General features: G+C 41.2%; 2 protein-coding genes across 8 annotated transcripts; one reads left to right on the top strand and one right to left on the bottom strand.

The window, feature by feature from the left end:
* Positions 1-943: 943 nt before the first annotated feature.
* On the bottom strand, positions 944-10,816 carry scly (selenocysteine lyase). Of its 6 annotated transcripts, none has more exons than XM_088913066.1 (13): positions 10,725-10,816; positions 9,617-9,720; positions 9,196-9,305; positions 7,981-8,081; positions 6,274-6,460; positions 5,398-5,525; positions 4,801-4,956; positions 3,963-4,069; positions 3,471-3,507; positions 3,007-3,090; positions 2,433-2,535; positions 2,166-2,241; positions 944-2,048 (listed from the first exon to the last, which is right to left on the bottom strand). In XM_088913066.1, the coding sequence occupies exons 2-13, from the start codon at positions 9,682-9,684 to the stop codon at positions 1,895-1,897; spliced, it is 1,311 nt and encodes a 436-aa protein (XP_088769192.1). In that variant the 5' UTR covers positions 9,685-9,720; positions 10,725-10,816; the 3' UTR covers positions 944-1,894. The 6 variants fall into 6 exon arrangements, with proteins under 6 accessions (XP_088769192.1, XP_088769193.1, XP_088769194.1 ...); XM_088913067.1 differs by having other exon boundaries at positions 9,617-9,715; positions 10,725-10,809; XM_088913068.1 differs by having other exon boundaries at positions 9,610-9,720; positions 10,725-10,806.
* Positions 10,817-12,588: 1,772 nt separating this feature from the next.
* Positions 12,589-16,577, top strand: pigx (phosphatidylinositol glycan anchor biosynthesis, class X). 2 transcript variants are annotated; one of them, XM_088914402.1, is made up of 7 exons: positions 12,589-12,784; positions 13,589-13,670; positions 13,860-13,995; positions 14,674-14,887; positions 15,037-15,066; positions 15,554-15,654; positions 16,089-16,577. In XM_088914402.1, the coding sequence occupies exons 1-7, from the start codon at positions 12,718-12,720 to the stop codon at positions 16,254-16,256; spliced, it is 798 nt and encodes a 265-aa protein (XP_088770528.1). In that variant the 5' UTR covers positions 12,589-12,717; the 3' UTR covers positions 16,257-16,577. The 2 variants fall into 2 exon arrangements, with proteins under 2 accessions (XP_088770528.1, XP_088770529.1); XM_088914403.1 differs by lacking the exon at positions 15,037-15,066.
* The last annotated feature ends 144 nt before the right edge of the window (positions 16,578-16,721 follow it).

Here is a 16,721-nt window from a genome sequence, read left to right as displayed (position 1 = left end):
TAAAGGTAATGAAGGCACTTGGCTGCACAAAGCATAGTGTTTAGTATCTCCTCCCTTACCACGAAGCAGTCAGCTATGACCAGAGAGCCTCGGTCTTTATTAAAACACAGTCACACACAGCACACTAGTTTAAAATTACACACAGCCCTGTATCACAAGATGCACACACGACCGGAACACAGACACGTACAGGACTTGGCGATACATACCATCTAAGAGCTTTGTGGGTAAATGTAGGGGCCAAAACAGTAAAATAGGGGTTATTATCCTTCTCTTGTCTGAATTTGTGTTTCTAAATATAGTTCCAAATAAAGGTGCATCTCAGATCACAGCAGGGTATACTGTAAAGCTCCGCTACTTAGTTCTTACTGACATGAGTCACTACAGCCGGAACGCAGGTCACTGAGCTACTTGTATTGTATTATAACATACAAAGTCTGGCGTTCCAAGGCAACAAGAGGAGACCAGCTCCAGACATATGTTTAGGACACCTGCCAATTAAAATGTAAAATTGAAAAAATATCCTCGGCCCACCAGAAGGTTGGAGAGGTTATAGTTGGCGTGGTTTAACATTAATTAACTTTATGATCATTCTCAACCGGTTCATACTTTTGCATAATTTGCATTTTTTCAAAAATTATTCATTATTTCAGGATAACATGATTTTTTATGTGTCTGTTAAGATTAAAAGAATTGAGAATTAAGATTCAAAGACAATTCAAAATACTGTATGTGTTTTCTTGGAATGGGAAAATGGTAAAAATAATATGTATATGTGTTAACTGAATCAGATGGAGCACCAGGTTTAAACATAGATCTAAGGAAGTTTCACATTACATGTGCAGTCTACCTGTTGTTGATGCTACCTAGGTTTAGTGACCTTTAGGGTTATTAGAATTCATGTACAATTGTTTTTTTTCCAAATGAAAGTCAAAACAAAACATTTTTAAGTCTTCTTCAATGATTGTTTTACTTGTATAAAAATGAAAAGCTGTGAACATTTTCTTTTCCAAAACACTCTCCCTTCAGTAGGAATTAAATGCTACACAGATTTCATACTGGGTATTCACACATTCAGATGTTTATCACCAATGGTAACAAAGACAATTCTGGTTTCTTGTTCCATGTGCAAAAGGAAGTTGTCAATAGAAAGCAATTATAGGCCACCTGACTTAAATATAATAAAATTATAAATACAAATTTAAAAAATTGTGTAACAGCTTGTCATTTCTCTGCAAGTTAACAAATTAATGCTCATCTTTACTCTTTAAAAAATGAATTACATACAAGGTTTAGTAAGCAAAACTGTAAAATGCGCTTTAAAGCAGCAACACTGAAATTCAGCATGCTGAAAGGCTCACTGCAGAAAGCTGATGCCTGCAGATGCAGCTGAGCTGCATGGTGATTCATGCTGAATGACTGGCCAGGGGACCTGTACCAGCAGACACCTCAACTCTCCTCCTTCTTGCCAGGTGACTATAAACAAGCACAACAACTAGAGTACTTCTTGCTTGAACACCATTACTTCAAGGCACCCACTGTGCACTCAACCGTTCCAACAAATAAAACAAAGGACCACTCAACAATCCATCATAAAAGAAAGAATACATTAAAATGCAAACAATACACTTTGAATTCAAATTTTACATCAGTTCCACAAGCTAAATAAAGAAAAAGTGCTGTGAGAAAATCTGACCCTTCACAAACAGACCATAAATGATATTGTCACAACAAAACAGAATGCAAAAATGTCTTTTCTTTAAATGTCCCAGTGTTGTAAAGTTTGGCGTCCCAGTTGCCAGACCCCGATCTCGTTAACCAGGTCTCTGTGAGATGCAGTAGGGAGGCCTGCTCTGCCCGGGCCTCACTCCTGTCTCCTCTGCCACGGCCCTCGCTAGCTGCCCCCCTCCAGCTGGAGCACAGCCTCCCTCAGGTCCTCCACAGCCCGGTCGATGTCCTGCCTGGAGGTGCCCCGGCCCACGCTCAGCCGCAGGGCGTTGGCAGCCACGGCGGGGGGAACACCACAGCTCAGCAGGATGTGGGATGGTCTGTGGGCCGGAACGGAAGGGCGAGGATTAGGAAAACTAGCACAAGAACCTCTGACACACGTCATGCCTGGCTGGGGGCTGCCGGTCGTGACAGGCGGGGAGACAGGCGTGTCTTACCTGTCCCCTCTGTCCGAGTGACAAGCCGCTCCAACGCTGGCCAGCAGCCTGCGACAATGGGACAAAACCATCCGCCCTGGCCAAGACACACGCATCCATGGAGAATTTCATTTCAATCTGATCCATCAGAAAACAGATTCCAGCTTTTTCATTTACTACTAAAGATTTAGGTTTTAGCCCAGTGTAGCATTTTTTACCAAATAAAAAAAAAAGCACACACAAAAAGAACGGCTCACATTATTGCACAGACACTGTTGCACAACTTACCTTGCAGTTTGGGACCCAGAAACGAGACATTACAGGTGTTTGGCAGTATCTGTGTGCCTTTGAAATGGCTGTTAAAGTGGACCTTCTCCTTCCCAAAGACAGCCTGAAGTCCAAATGATAGAAAATTAATGTGAGAAAAAATGATTAGAAAACCAGATCAATTCTAGTAAGCATAAAACATAAGGACATAAAGGTTATGAGATGAGGGCATTCGGCTCTTCTTGCTTTCTTGGTTACTAGCAGCTAAAAGGTCCAAAGAGCACTCCAAGTCCTTTCTGCAAAGATCCAATGCAACCAGCCTCCACAACATGGCTGCTGCTGAAGCTGGATCGTGATATTTGTCCAGTTAAAAAGGCGCAAGCCGAATGCTGCATGATACTGTAATAAATCAACATACTCTATAGTCCTATGAGGGTCTAATCTGCTTCTTTTGTGATCCATACACTCTCTGACAGAATATCCATCTCCCTGCCTGAGGCAGATGGCAATGAGGCACCAGATCAAATATCTAAGAGACGTCCTCCATGTGTTGCGCTGGCAGTGGGCTACACTCTCCAGCTGCAGGCTGTGTCACCTCCAGGCGCTCCTCCAGGTAATCTCTGGTCGCACGCAGGTGGGTCTCGTACTGATCCAGGTTTCGGTTCACCAGCTCTGCTGCCTGGAAGAGAAACAAAGGCTCAGCCTAAACCTCACACACTCATGGGCTGGTCTATAAAAGGTGTTATATGCATACTGATAACTCATTCACAACAGACTACAAAAATGTGTATTAGCAATATAAAAAAACCTCATCCTGTCTGCTGCGAATGAAACTGCTCTGTTAAAGTATGTTTCTCATTTTTTATCTTGTTCTTAAAATTTATATCTAAACTTTATGTGTATTAGACTAGGCACGCATTTGAGCCCAATGTGCTTTGGGTATGTTTTTAATATAATGTAATGTACATCTCAATAGAACGTTAGTCCTCAAATAAAACCTCTCAAGTCTGAAAATAAATAAGGAAAGTGGAGATTATATATTTCTGCAGGGCACATTACCTTTCCAAGGCCAGCAATCATTGGCGTGTTCTCTGTCCTGAAAGAACACAAAAATAACACAGTACAGTTTAAACATTTATCTTGGAAGAATCAGTTGGTTGTGCTTACCATCATCTTAAGCAGGAATGAAATTTCTTAGATGCTTTGCACTGAAGAGAATTCTTGATAACTTCATTGCCAAATAAAGCTGATTCTTTTTGCTTCTCTTTACAAATATCCCAAAGCTCCTGATAGATATAGGCAGGATTTAGCTTTTAATTGTATCCCTGGTTAATTTTTGCTTTTGCAAAAAAGAAAAACAAATTCTCTTAACCTTCCAATTGTATGCACAACCTTCTAATATTGTCTTCAGCAGCAGAGTTAAACGGATTTCCATGTAAACCACAGTTTCCTTTATGCAATACAAAATGACTGATGTAAGAAAGGAAAGGATGCAGTGTTTTTTGCAAAAGAGCCTGAGGTTTTTCTGAGGGCAAAATTCCAAAAACCTACCCTGGTCTGAAGTTCCTCTCCTGCCCTCCTCCAAAGAACATAGGGAATACAGGAGATGTGCTTCCTGGACCTCTCACATATAGTGCTCCAATCCGTGGTGCATAAAACTGGAAAAAAAGTAATTCCAATAAAAACAAAAACATTGATTTGGAAACTGTAGGCATAAGTGGTGTACTCAGACTAATGAGTGATGCTTTGGAATTGTTAAAAAGCACTGCTGTCCTTGGTGCCCTTTTTCTGCTAGGTGCTCAAAACCAGTGTTAAGAAATTTTCCTCCTGCATTTCTGGTGATGGGTTTCTACTATAAGATTCCCCCAACTTATGTGCAACTCATACAGAGATCACTCCACCTCACTTTCATTTATTTTCATCACTTTCTCCAGGCAGCACCAAATTTACCAGATGAGACACTTCTCAGTGGCAAAGAGAATGCATCCATCCATCCATCCATTTTCTAATTCTAATCCATCTAATTTTCTTCCATTTCAGGCTCGCGGTGGAGCTGGAGTCTATCCCTGAAAGATGTGATACCCCCTTGACAGGACTTCAATCCATCACAGGGCACATAAACACATTTACTAAGCCAATTAACTTGCCACTATATCTTTGCACTGTAGGAGGAAACCGGAGCGCCCGGAGGAAAACCACGTGAACATAGGGAGCACGTACAAATTCTACCCAGATAGCATCCCAGATCTGGACTCGAACCCAGGGCCCCAGCGTTGCAAGGAAGGAGTGTTTACCACTGTGCCACCATGCTGCCCGACAGTACCCCTGTATTTTCCTATTGTTAGGAAGGCTTTCAAGAGCAGCCAGCCATGAGCATTTTATTCCTTACCTTATGGCCAACGATGGTGAGGTAATCAACTCCAAGTTCCTGAGCGTCCACCTGGACTTTGCCAATGGCCTGTGCTGCGTCAGTGTGCAGGAGGATTCTAGGTTCCAACCGGCGCTCTGTCAGTGCCCGCACTCTCCTGCAGATCTTGCTGATAGGCTGAGAGAAGGGAGGTACAGTTGTTCACACTTTCCTGCCATTAACCTGCATTTATTGAACCATGTTTTCTCCCATTCTGACTTTTTGTGCTCTCTATATTTTCAACACATCTCTCTCTCTTCCTTATCATCTTTCTGCCATGGAATGGTACCATTTGAACTTCACTCATATTTTTCTTAGACATCTTACAGTATTAGATCATAATACTGGGCAATAAACAGCAACAGGCTTTCCGTCTGCAAACTGTGCTGAAAAGGAATATTCATATTATGTTGTAATGTCTGTCTAGGCAAAGGGTCACTAGTCTCAAATTAAATCCTGCAGCTTGTACAACCTGAAGTGGATCAAACCGCTATGAACTGGGAGTCTTATTTGATTCCCTGATGCACTAAGAGCTATTTCTGGGTTTGCACATTGGGAACTGCAGCTTCCCTTCCCTACCATCAGGACTCCAGTCTCGTTGTTGGCCAGCATAATGGAGATCAGACAGGTGGTGGGCCTGATGGCAGCCAACACGTCATCAACTTCCACTCGCCCTGTCACCTTGGAAACCGGCACAAATGTGACTTCTGCAACAGCAAACGAATCAGTCCGACAGGATAGCTCTCACCCCAGGGAAAAAAAGATTATAAGACTCTATGGGATTAGTAGCTTAACTGTTTTTATTACTGCTGAAGGCCACTGACCTTACAAAGATTTCCATAATTTAAAAAATGTACACAGCTCTGACTTTTTAACTGTAACCTAGTTATTTTAAAGAGTCTCTTCTATCTTTTAGACATGAACAGGAAAAATACTGCAAACTGGAATTTACAGGTAATGGGGACTCCTCTCCACTACCACCAATGTGCAGCTCCCACTTGCGACAGCAGGTAAAGTGTGCACTGTTCGTGCACCACACATCATCTATCAGTGGAGAGGAGAACAGAGTAGATGGGGATTATCAGGAGGCCATGACTGGTAAAGGCCAGGGGGAAACTTGGCTAGGACCCCAGGGTTACACACCTACTCTTTTTGAGAAATTCCCTGAGATTTTTAATGACCACGGAGAGTCCGCATCACTATTCTGGGGCATTAGGACCCACACAGACCACAGGGTGAGCACTCCCTGCTGATTCCACTAACACCACTTCCAGCAGCAACCTTAGTTTTTCCCAGGAGGTCTCCTGTCCAGGTACTGGTCAGGCTCACACCTGCTTAGTGTCAGTGGGCTGCAAGTTGTGAGATGCATAGTGATATATCTGCTGGCTTGAATTTATATAGCAATGTCTTGTTTTCACAACAAAACTGGGGTGTTCTGCTCCAGACTTGTCTCACCTGCTCTCTTCTCTTTCTGTAGATTGTCTGCTGTCAGTTTGATGGAGTCATGTTCCACATTGGAAGAGATGATGTGAGGCAAGACTCCTTCTGCATTTAGATGCCCTGTCTTTCCTCCATTCAGCCCAGATTTCCCCCATGTGTCCCAGAAATACTTTATTGCCGTGTGGAAGACAAAGTTATTTGCCTAAAAGCAATAAGAGAGAAAAAAAAACTGAAACTGAAAACACTGTCACTACACTTGTGTTCATTAAACAGGGCACATGACATTAGAACATGGATCAATACCAAATTATAGTGTTTTGAATTTAATTTTAGTTTTGCTTGTAGCTCAAACGTGGTTCAACAAGAGCTGCTGCTTTTAATTGAAAAGATTAAGTAGTGTGACATTCTACCCTCCTCAAGTACTGGTAGTAGGCACTGACAGGTTGTTTTAAATTATTTCCATTTCACTTTTCCAGACTTTTCTCTGTGAATTGCCATTTTTTCTTGAACCTACTTGTATTTTACGACCACCAACAACAGACTTTTCCCCAAGCTATCACCAAAAGACCACCTGTTGACACACTGTCTTCTCTACATTCCGAAAGATCTAAAAGTCTACCAGGAGTCTGGGTCATAAGAGCTCTAAGTCTCCCCACAGACAATATTCCCATCTTTTGTATTCCAAGCATTTGATTCCGATCATCCTGTATTGAAGCGGCTTCCAGTTTTTGTATTCTAAGTGGTCGTCCTGTACTGAATACTGTACTAGCCTGAGTGTTTCAGGTTTAGATTGTATTTAATACTGAAGCTTCAGCAGGAGGATTGGTTCCTAAATTGTTTTGGCTCATAAACAGCTCTGCCTCATCCCTTAGTTTGTCTGTCATTTTGTCACAATAGAAATTTACAAATGATTTGCACAGTCATTGTAAATCAATATTACTTTCATGCCTATTTACATCTCTATGCCAGTCTGAGACTGAGACCATTTGGTACTCCTTTCTAGGTGAAAAATGCTTAGTGTTTGTGAAATTCAGTCTTATCATTTCCTCAAAACAGCATACTGAACAATAGAACAATAAAAGACAAATAACATTTATTGATGTTTGCAATTCGAATTACTAGCTTTTTTTTAAATCAAATCTATGTGTGTTACATGGTGCTAACGCTATTTTTTTAAACAAGAAAATGTTTGTCTAAATATAGCAAGGCATTCAGTAACAGGCCACAGTTAATCAGTTTGCATAATCATAAAGGGGGGCTTAATTCCTAACACTGCAACCAACCCTTAACAAATTTTGTCCTCTTGGTACAACTGAAAAACAAAAAATGATGACTCCTCTCTAGTAGCTACAGTAGGTTACTAGGAAAACAAGTATTTGGGGTTAATTTTAGTCAGTCTTGTGAACAAAGAGTAAAAATAATTTATTAGAATGACATGCTGCTCTTGATCCTTAACCACAGCTGGATACTTTCACACAGCCTTGAGTGTTTCAGGTTCATGCATAATTTACAAACCCTTTTCTAATTACAAACCCAGACATGACAATGTCACACTGCAAAGCAAAGGTTAAAAAGAAGACGTTTTCACTTTTTACTCCATTTTATTGACTAGGAGACAAAGCATGCTGATGCATTTTTAAAAAATATCTCCATCTTTTTAACACTCTTCGGTAGTGGGACTAGCAATTCTGCTTACAAAAACTGAAACTGAGCAAACTTCACCTCTGTTCCACCGGACATAAGAATGATGTCATCGGCTCTACCTCCAACCATCTTAGCAATGTTCTCTCTGGCTTGGTTAATAATATTTTTGGCTTTGGTACCTGAAAAACAAAATGAATTAGTCCGCTCGAGGATTGTGGTATATCTTGGAGTTGCGCTGCAGTAGATGTGGCAGAGATTTGAATAGCAGGTGAGGTGCAGTGAACATAACCCTTTTGCATCCAGAGTTGCCTGCAGTGTTTTAGGTTTTATTATGCGAAACAAAGTCTGCATTTTTGGTGTTGCCCACAGAATTCTGTACAGATGCTGACATAAGAAATGGGTTAATTTCAGCTCATCGATGTTAGTTAGGAAAACCAAAGGCAACATAAAAGACATTCAAGAGCCAAACTAATCAGATAAAATACCGTATATACTGCCTGTACTGGCTCCAGTTTTTTGGCAGTATTTGCATAGCCCTGCTGGACACCCCGCAGTGCTGATTATACACTCAGCCCATTCTGTCCTCCTTGATTTAAATAGTCAGGCAAGACTCAATTAATTAATCCTTGGATGACGATCCACGACCAGCACTGCACTTAGAAAACCTGCTGTACCAGAAAAAAAAATTAATCAGCAATGAGACAGGATGCAAGACACTGAAAGAACGTCCCCTCTTATTAACAGTGTCATGCCAGTTATGGAAATACTGATAAGAGGTTTACTTTAAACTTTTTGGGGGCATTTGGATTTGTCTTAGGGTTAGACGTAGTAGAATTCCTATTACATGTACTCTTTCAAAAGTAGTAGTTACTCTTTAACTAAGGTTATTAATTACTTACGAAGTTCCAGAACACCTCTGGGTGATTCAGATTACATATACAACCAAGAAAGCATATTTTACAGGTACCAATCACTGACACTCCAAAACATCTTGTTTTATTATTATTTTTCAATTCCCAATGCAGGGCAGTCTTAAAATTCCATCCCCGCCTCAGACTGTCCCCGTGAGCATGGAGACAAATCGTCTGCTTAACTAAGAGATGTCGAAGTGAGGTTCCCTGTGTGTTGAGGTTGTGGAAAAACCCATTCCCCAGCCCTTCAGAGAAGAGCACACCCCCAGTGTCAGAGCCAGCCCCAGAGGGGCTCTTCTGAAACCTGGTGCAGTTCGGCGGGGCTTGGCTAGAGCACAAGAGCGTTTCGCAATTCTGAGCTGCACTGGATGGTTGCTCTCACCAGGTGGGTAATTGCTGCTGGGATTCCCCCATGCATCTTGGAGAGCCTCTGTGATGGCCTCAATGACTGCAGGCTCCAGGGGAGTGGTAGCATTGCAGTCCATGTAAATCCTGTCCAGAATAAAGAGGTGACATTAATGGGGCCCCACCCAAGATACAGGGAATCAGACTTTGATCAGTCCTTGTAGCAAATTCAAAATCAAATCCAACCAGCTTTGTTGACATGACCGATGAATTAACAGTGTTGCCGAAGCCGGTACACAACATTAACACAACATTTACAGTGCAAACATATTATTGCACCCTTACATACATCACATACAACATCTCTCTTTCTAACATATCACATAAAACCTATCTCTTTTCTCTGTGAAAGTACAGCACGTCTGAGAGAGACGGCAGGAATATTTTTTACCCCTGACCTCTCCTCCTCCTCCACGCTTTGCGGTGAGATCTGATCTTTGCTGGACGGGTCCCCCTCTTCCTCCATTGGCAGGGAAATAGTGCTCCACACTAAAGATCTGGGCTTGTCCAATAATCCAAACAGAAAGTTAAGTGTTAGTCCTTACATGTCTACATGCTTGTCATCTAATTATTAACAATTTCTCTTCTATACTTAAAACACATTCAATGTTTTCCCAGTACAATACAGGTTTAAGTGATGTTTTCCTAAAAGCAACTACAGTATCAGCAGCCTATATCCTGTGAGAACTGTCAGATTCAGACTAGAAGCCCCTTCAAAAAACAATCTACTGAACTGAGCTGACTCACTTTAAAGATTGGGAAAACAGGGAGGAGAACCACCCACAACCTCTACAAATCAAACAGTGGTTCAAAGTTTGCTTGTTGGCTGACTGGAGTTACTTAGGAAGAGCAATCACTTGGAAGGGTAATTTAATGTCTTCATTTAATTTAATGGCGATTTAATCAGTCAGAAGGGTAAATACCCAAAACACAAATTATATAAATCATTCATATAAAAAAACAAATTTGCCAGTGTTCAACTCATTACTTTAATAAATTATTAATAATTAGCATTTATGTTATTTTCTCAGTATGATGAGGTTTTTATTGACACATGATTTTTCCAAATGAAATCAGTTATATAAAGACTATTATTTAAAATACTGGGGATTTTTCGTTTAACTTTAGCAATGAAATAACATATAATTCAGACTGATACCTATAAAAAGACGGTGTTCAAAAAGCATTAATGCTTGCTACAGTCAAGTGATATTACTACAGCAATCTAGATTAAGTCCCAACGTCTTATACAAAACCAGCCGCGAACAATTCACGGTTTTTCCCCGACAACAATGTATCCACATTTTAGAAACATTGCTGTATTGTTCAGTGGACACCACAGTCCGTAGTGCTTGTTTATCAACACCTTTAGAAAAATTAAAAACGTGCGTCGAATTATTGAAAACAAGAACAGGCGAAACAAAAATTACGATGCAAGTGTTTGTAAATGATCAACAGTTTATTGCTAGTTAACGTGTGATGATACTTTTGAAATATAAATCTCACCTTGTTAATAATTCACTCTTCTAAAAGACGCGTGGCAACACAAGCAGGAAATGCTACTGTAAAATCGCCCAGGCTCAATCCCTCCAAACCTGAAGAGGGCGCAGACGTGCAGAGAGACCACAGAAAAAAAAAGGCAAAAGCATTTCAGGGTCAGCTTTCACAAGATTAATGTGCTGCTTCTTTAGCTGTGCTCAGATGCCAGCTGAGGGGCAGCTGTCTGTACGGATTCTGGCTGTGTCCACGGCACCTTTCTCCCACCTGGAGAGTCACTGAGAATTCGTTTTGCTGCCGAGAGACCCCCCGGCGTTCAGTTGAAGGACTCGGAGAGCCGGTCCAGTGGCTAGTTGGATGATTCGCAACACCAGATAAAGGGTGGAGGCCCAGTCGGTGCTGACAGGGAGCGCTTATCCAGTGCTCCCCATGTCGTGTTACAGAGCCCCTAGAGGAAACCCATGCGAACAGGGGCAGAACATACAAACCCCATGCACATAGCGCCCCAGGAATGGAAACCAGGGCACTAGCACTGTGGGCTAGCAGGGCTGACCACTATGCCACCCCGTTGAACTGCAGTCTTCATAAACACGTTTTGTTTGGACTTCGGTATCGGCCTCCAGTGCTTCTGAAATGACCCAGCATGGTCAGAATCAAATATACATTAATTGAGCCTGTCACGCTATGCGATAAGAACTTGTAAACAGTCATGGGAATATCAGATTCAAGATTACACTTTTTCAGAATTACACAGCGGTAACCTGCTATCACGACTGGTCTGTGTCCCTTTTCAGAAAGTATAAGGGAAATAGATTTGAGGTCAGGAATGTACAAGAAACTTCAAATAATAAGAAACTACTAGAAATGTCGTTTGGAGCTAATCCCTTCATTTCGGACGGGACTAAGAAATCTGAGTTCGATGCGTTATGTGTCGGCTGAATTGCGACTCTTTCCAGTGTGTACAGTAGCTTGCAGTGGTGCACTGCGCAAATGTTTTTATAATCCACTTCACAGTTACACACATCTGTGGATATTCCACCAGCTCATATGATTGTTCTACCACTCTCTGACATTCTTTTACAACATATTTTGCATTACATATAATAAAATAGGTTTATTATAATCTATATTATACCGGTCTATATTAAACTCGTTGACATTGACAAACACTTAAGAGATCATGTCTTTGTAAGTACAATTTACGCTTGTATTACATACAAGGAAAACATTGCCGTTGTGCGCACATGAATACGTAAATATTATAATACATTAATATTATATAATGTACATCATTAATGTATAAATACAATTAATATATACCATTAATAATCAAATATATTATTTATTATTAATATAATATTGATATTATATAATCATATATAATACGTACTAAGAAACAAATAATAGGATTATTCCATGCTGAAAGAAGAAGAGGGCTCCACAGTCGAAACGTTGTGTTTCCTTTCTTCTCTTTTCAGCATGGAATACACCTATTACTTGTTCCTTTGCAGCCTACGCACGCTGACGCAGCTGCCCACCTGTAATACGTGCTTTTATATATTGTAATGAATTGACATCGTCATTCGCAGGCGTTTTACACCCCCTGCCTAGGTGGCGCTAAAAAGGTGCAATGGGGATTTTTATCCTGCTACATATACATGTCTTTGTCGCCACCGCTCCTCGGTTGTTCCTAATCCGCCGCTGCAGCAGCGCAGTGCCTGTCGAGCGGCTGCGCGGCTGCGCAGTCTCTTCAGCCGGGGGACGTGTGATCCGAAGGCGTTTGTGCCGTCTGGGTTCACGCAGACGTCGCAGTTGTGCAGGTTTGCAGAAAAATTCAGCAGACTTTGCGCAGATCGCTTCTTTAGTGTGTGTGTCGTGGTCGCTGCGCTTGTTTGTCAAGTTTGCTGCCATTCTTTTCCGGGATGACAGCGTTTAATAGACCATTTTTTGTGTTTTCCCTCACTTGTCGGTTATCGTTTATTTTGGTGAATATGTATGCGCCATGAGAATAGTTTATTTAATTGTATTTATTTTAGCTCCAGCGCTCCTTAAAGCAGTTTTACAGTCAGGTAAATTCACTTTTTGTTTGGCAACAAGATAATCAGACTCGGTAGTCAGAGAAAGAGCGAGGTCATGGAGAGACGATGAAAAATAATATTCAGTATAAATATCGGGAAATTCTGCTACTAATAAACACGATCATGTTACTTGGTCTATACACAGCATGTAACATTTTAGCATTTAGCAACGACCAATTATTCAAATGCATCCTAATGTTTTTTGTACCTTGTAAAGAGAACCCGCTTGTGTATGATTTTTAACAGAAGTTCATTGAAGGCTCTTTAAAACACGACAGATCGCAGCTCCAATTGACGTGTTTCAAGACGCTAACGTTGTATTTGAAATCGAAAAGTGAATTATTTTGTTCCTGAGACGCTGAGTCTGAGTTAATTATACCGTCTGATCTGGATTAATTCTGCCCCAAGAATATAGTTTACGTGTTACTCAAATTGTAGTTATAAATCAATTGAATGTTCTCACTTTTTTTTTCAATTTTAGTTACATTTCTGGTATTACTAAAAGTCTAGTAGATTGAACAGCCAAGTGAACTGATTTCACCGGACACGAATTTGACAGCATTTGTTTTCACATTTGCGGTGAATGCATTGACAGTATTTACATTTATTTTTATGCGCTAGAAAATACCTACTGGGAAGCAGTTTTAAATATATTCAAAGTGCTACACCTTGATACACAGATAAGCTCATACACTTTGATCACCTGCTTCTCAGCATAGAAGATTGTAAACAGAAATTAATTTGAACTTTTTAACATGGGGTTTTGGGGTATGTAACTGGATGTCTGTTTTGCAGGAGAAGAAAGATGTGGCTTCACAAGGCAATGGCTGGAATCACTCACAGTGTCAAGGGAACTCAGGAAAAATGGTTTTCACAGGTGATTGCTTATTGTGGATATACATCTTTCAGTTGCCTATAAACACAACATCACGGTACTGTATTGTGAGCCACCTTAGCAGGGAAGTGAGATTTAGTCATGCTGTTTCATTAATGTGCCCTGGGCATTGTGGCTCAGTTTCAGTAAGCAATATGTGTGAAATAGTGAGGTCTGTGGCTCTATATTTAGGGAGCTGGTGACCAGTGTATGCTGTGGCCTGGGGTCCCCCAAAAACCTGCATTTCCTGCTGGTGGAGAGGCTTCCCAAAGGAATCTACATTGACCCTTACCAGCTAACATCGGAACAACACGACACTGGCTTACAGGTAACAGGCACTACAGGAGTAGTGAGAGTAGGATCACAACATGGTAGCCACAACTTGATGCACCAAAGACGGAGTATAGAGGATTCTCTTTGTCCGGGTACTAGTCTGGAGTTTCATCTTCTTTCCCCTCCATTTCAACATTACAAGGAAGCTAGAATTGCTTGAATTTTTCAGTCTCTGTAAAACAAAAGAAAAAAAAACATGTCATTTGTGAAGCCTCCTTTTAGGGTGGGGGAGAGGTAGAGCCAAGTCTAAAGAAACCTCCACAGCCAAAATCTTTTTCGGTTTTGTTTTACTTTTCAGAGTGGAGTTCATCTCTGCTTGTAACTTTTTTTGCTGTGCCTGTCGCGGTCTGAGTTTTACACCAACAGTTCTTTTGGGCACAAGCATTCATTTCATTTTAAGGACAGTAGTCTCTTGCATAAGATAGGTGAGCTCATATCAGGTGGTTTCATAAAAATATTTATGTTAGTGCTAGTTCATTGAGCGATTTAAAAATGCCAAATGATGAACAGACTCTTTAACAACAACAAAAAACATGACCATGCATAACTGTCTTAGTACATTTATGTCACATTAAATATCGGAGACCTTTTAGAAGCCCCACATTTTTAAAAGGGATCAGGTGGCAAATTGTACAGTTCTTTTGGACTGACAGGGTTCCATCTCCTTGTGCAGGTGCTTCTGGACACAGAAATTGATGTGGAGGCCCCGGCGTATATATCTTCTGCGTTTTCTGCCCTAGTTTATCCCACACGGGACCCTGCATCTCCTGTGTGCTTGAAGGCAGTTGTGCCAATCCATGGGCGCTATCATCGTCCTTCAGATTCCGGGAAGAGAACCGCCCCGATTGACATCGAGAACCCCCGCCTGCTGCTCCGAGCAGACTCCTGTGAGTCCTCGGGTCTGTGTGCCTGACAGCACTTTCTTCTTGATATTGTGACCTACAGTATGTGTGTCAGTTTGCAAAGCAGTTCTTTTTGCCTTTATGATGTTTCACCAGGGGAAGACTAATAACATGTCTGTCTCTGATGTTAAAAGCTTTCAAAGCAGGAACAGAAGCCTTCTGGGGTAATTTCGAATAAATGCATGATCCATTATCACCTTCAGAAAAATACGAATCGGTCACTCCAGTCAAATGACAGAAAATTGAAGACTACAGAAAAGGCTCAGCTGGGGAGCCATACACACTAATAAACATGCTTTTGGGTAATTGTCTTATTTCCTGTTTGCCTTGTCATCTAAAGATGAAAACACATCTCCACATACAACACAAGTGCTTTTCCTCAACAATATAAAATACAAATAAATACTTTTACTCATTCTATAATTGCATTGTTTTGTGCTTTGTCGATTTGTCCTTAAAACTTACTAGTAAGTAATAACTGGGAATTAATACCTTACTTTGCATTTTGGAATAAGTTTTTAAATTTAAAGATTGTACAACATACTGTACCTGAAAGCACATTACTCCTTGTGCTGTTTAATGTTTTGTAGTATTTTCAAAGTACAGAAAAACACGTGCCTCTTAAAGCAGACCCCTTGTGGTTTTTTGCAGGTGATCTGCCTCCGAACTTCATCCCTTATACGCTGACAGACGCCCCCTGTACAGCTCTGAATCACAGCATGTGCAGATGGCTGCAGATACATTCTGCACAGGTACACTGTCGCCGGTCTGTCACTGTGTCCTACTGCTGAGGCTAAGAAATGACTATACATGTTTATTCTCTCTTACTGGGTGTGCTCCTCAGATATTTTTAATTTTTAAGCATGGGATATGTTGCTGCCTGCAAAATAAGAAGGTCTCAGAAAATAGTTACTGTCTCGGGTGCTTTGGTCATGGTACTGTCCTGCCGTCTTGATAATTTGGGTGTAACATTGGCATCTGTTTGATGAGCTTCAAACCGCTCATATGGAGACTGTGACCAGGGGAGGCCATAATGACTTGGGTTCAGTCACCAAGAACTCTGGCTCTGTGGCTGCCATTAATAACGATTTCCTTAAAAAAGAACTGTTGATGTCTCACTAAGAAATCAGGTCTGTCCGGAAACTGAAATAAATCCGATGCCCAATCTTTTTCTCACTCTCTTCAGGAGCCTGGCCCGCTGCGGCTGGAGATCCCCGTGGGGGACATGCGGCTGGTTGGCTTCGTTTCCGCTGCCACCCTGCTCGTGACCCTGCTGAGCTGTGGCTACCTTGCAGGGGCCGTGTGGAGAAATGAATTCCTCCAGTCTTGTCCCCCTGTCAGACAGGGGACCTGACGCCCGGTCGTCAAAGGGACTTTCCAAAGTGTTAGTGATTGCCTGGACAAAGGATTTTGAACATTAGATCTGGCTAAGATGTATAATAATTTATTCTAAAAGTTTAATATTTATATTTGTAGATTCTCTGTTTACACGTATATGATGACAGAGATATGCAAAACTGCTACCACCACTAATAATAATCAACCACTACATCTGGTGTGAATTTGTCTTTTGGGAGTGTACACCGCATGTTTGCATGGCATTGGGCGGACATATCTCTAAGTGTGGGAGTTTTGTATTTGTCAGAAAAGTAAATAAAAACTCGAAGATGGTGTCAAGCTTTGTTGCTCTTTAATCATTAAATTATCCTTTTGACTGCTCACAGCTGAAGAAGGCCTCACAGCTGAAGCATTTTTTTCCTGACTTTCTTTAATACTTTGTAGCATTTGTAGGGAAATTTGTTTTGCATCCGTACAACTA

The sequence above is a fragment of the Atractosteus spatula genome, chromosome 4 (genome assembly GCF_055471065.1).
Source record: "Atractosteus spatula isolate fAtrSpa1 chromosome 4, fAtrSpa1.hap1, whole genome shotgun sequence".
In the NCBI taxonomy this organism is placed as follows: Eukaryota; Metazoa; Chordata; class Actinopteri; order Semionotiformes; family Lepisosteidae; genus Atractosteus; species Atractosteus spatula.
The sequence above is the reverse complement of the archived record's forward strand: the minus strand, read 5'-3'. Positions and strand labels throughout refer to the sequence as shown.

What these genes read in the sequence shown, in the direction of transcription:
- scly (XM_088913071.1), bottom strand. Translation starts at nt 8,358, where the DNA reads ATGTCTTTTATGTTGCCTTTGGTTTTCCTAACTAACATCGATGAGCTG. An exon ending in GAGAGGAACTTCAGACCAGG is followed by an intron (nt 3,508 to 3,962) that starts GTAGGTTTTTGG and finishes GTGTTCTTTCAG; the next exon opens with GACAGAGAACACGCCAATGA. An exon ending in CACTCGGACAGAGGGGACAG is followed by an intron (nt 2,049 to 2,165) that starts GTAAGACACGCC and finishes TCCGGCCCACAG; the next exon opens with ACCATCCCACATCCTGCTGA.
- pigx (XM_088914402.1), top strand. Translation starts at nt 12,718, where the DNA reads ATGAGAATAGTTTATTTAATTGTATTTATTTTAGCTCCAGCGCTCCTT. An exon ending in AACACGACACTGGCTTACAG is followed by an intron (nt 13,996 to 14,673) that starts GTAACAGGCACT and finishes CTCCTTGTGCAG; the next exon opens with GTGCTTCTGGACACAGAAAT. An exon ending in TGCAGATACATTCTGCACAG is followed by an intron (nt 15,655 to 16,088) that starts GTACACTGTCGC and finishes CACTCTCTTCAG; the next exon opens with GAGCCTGGCCCGCTGCGGCT.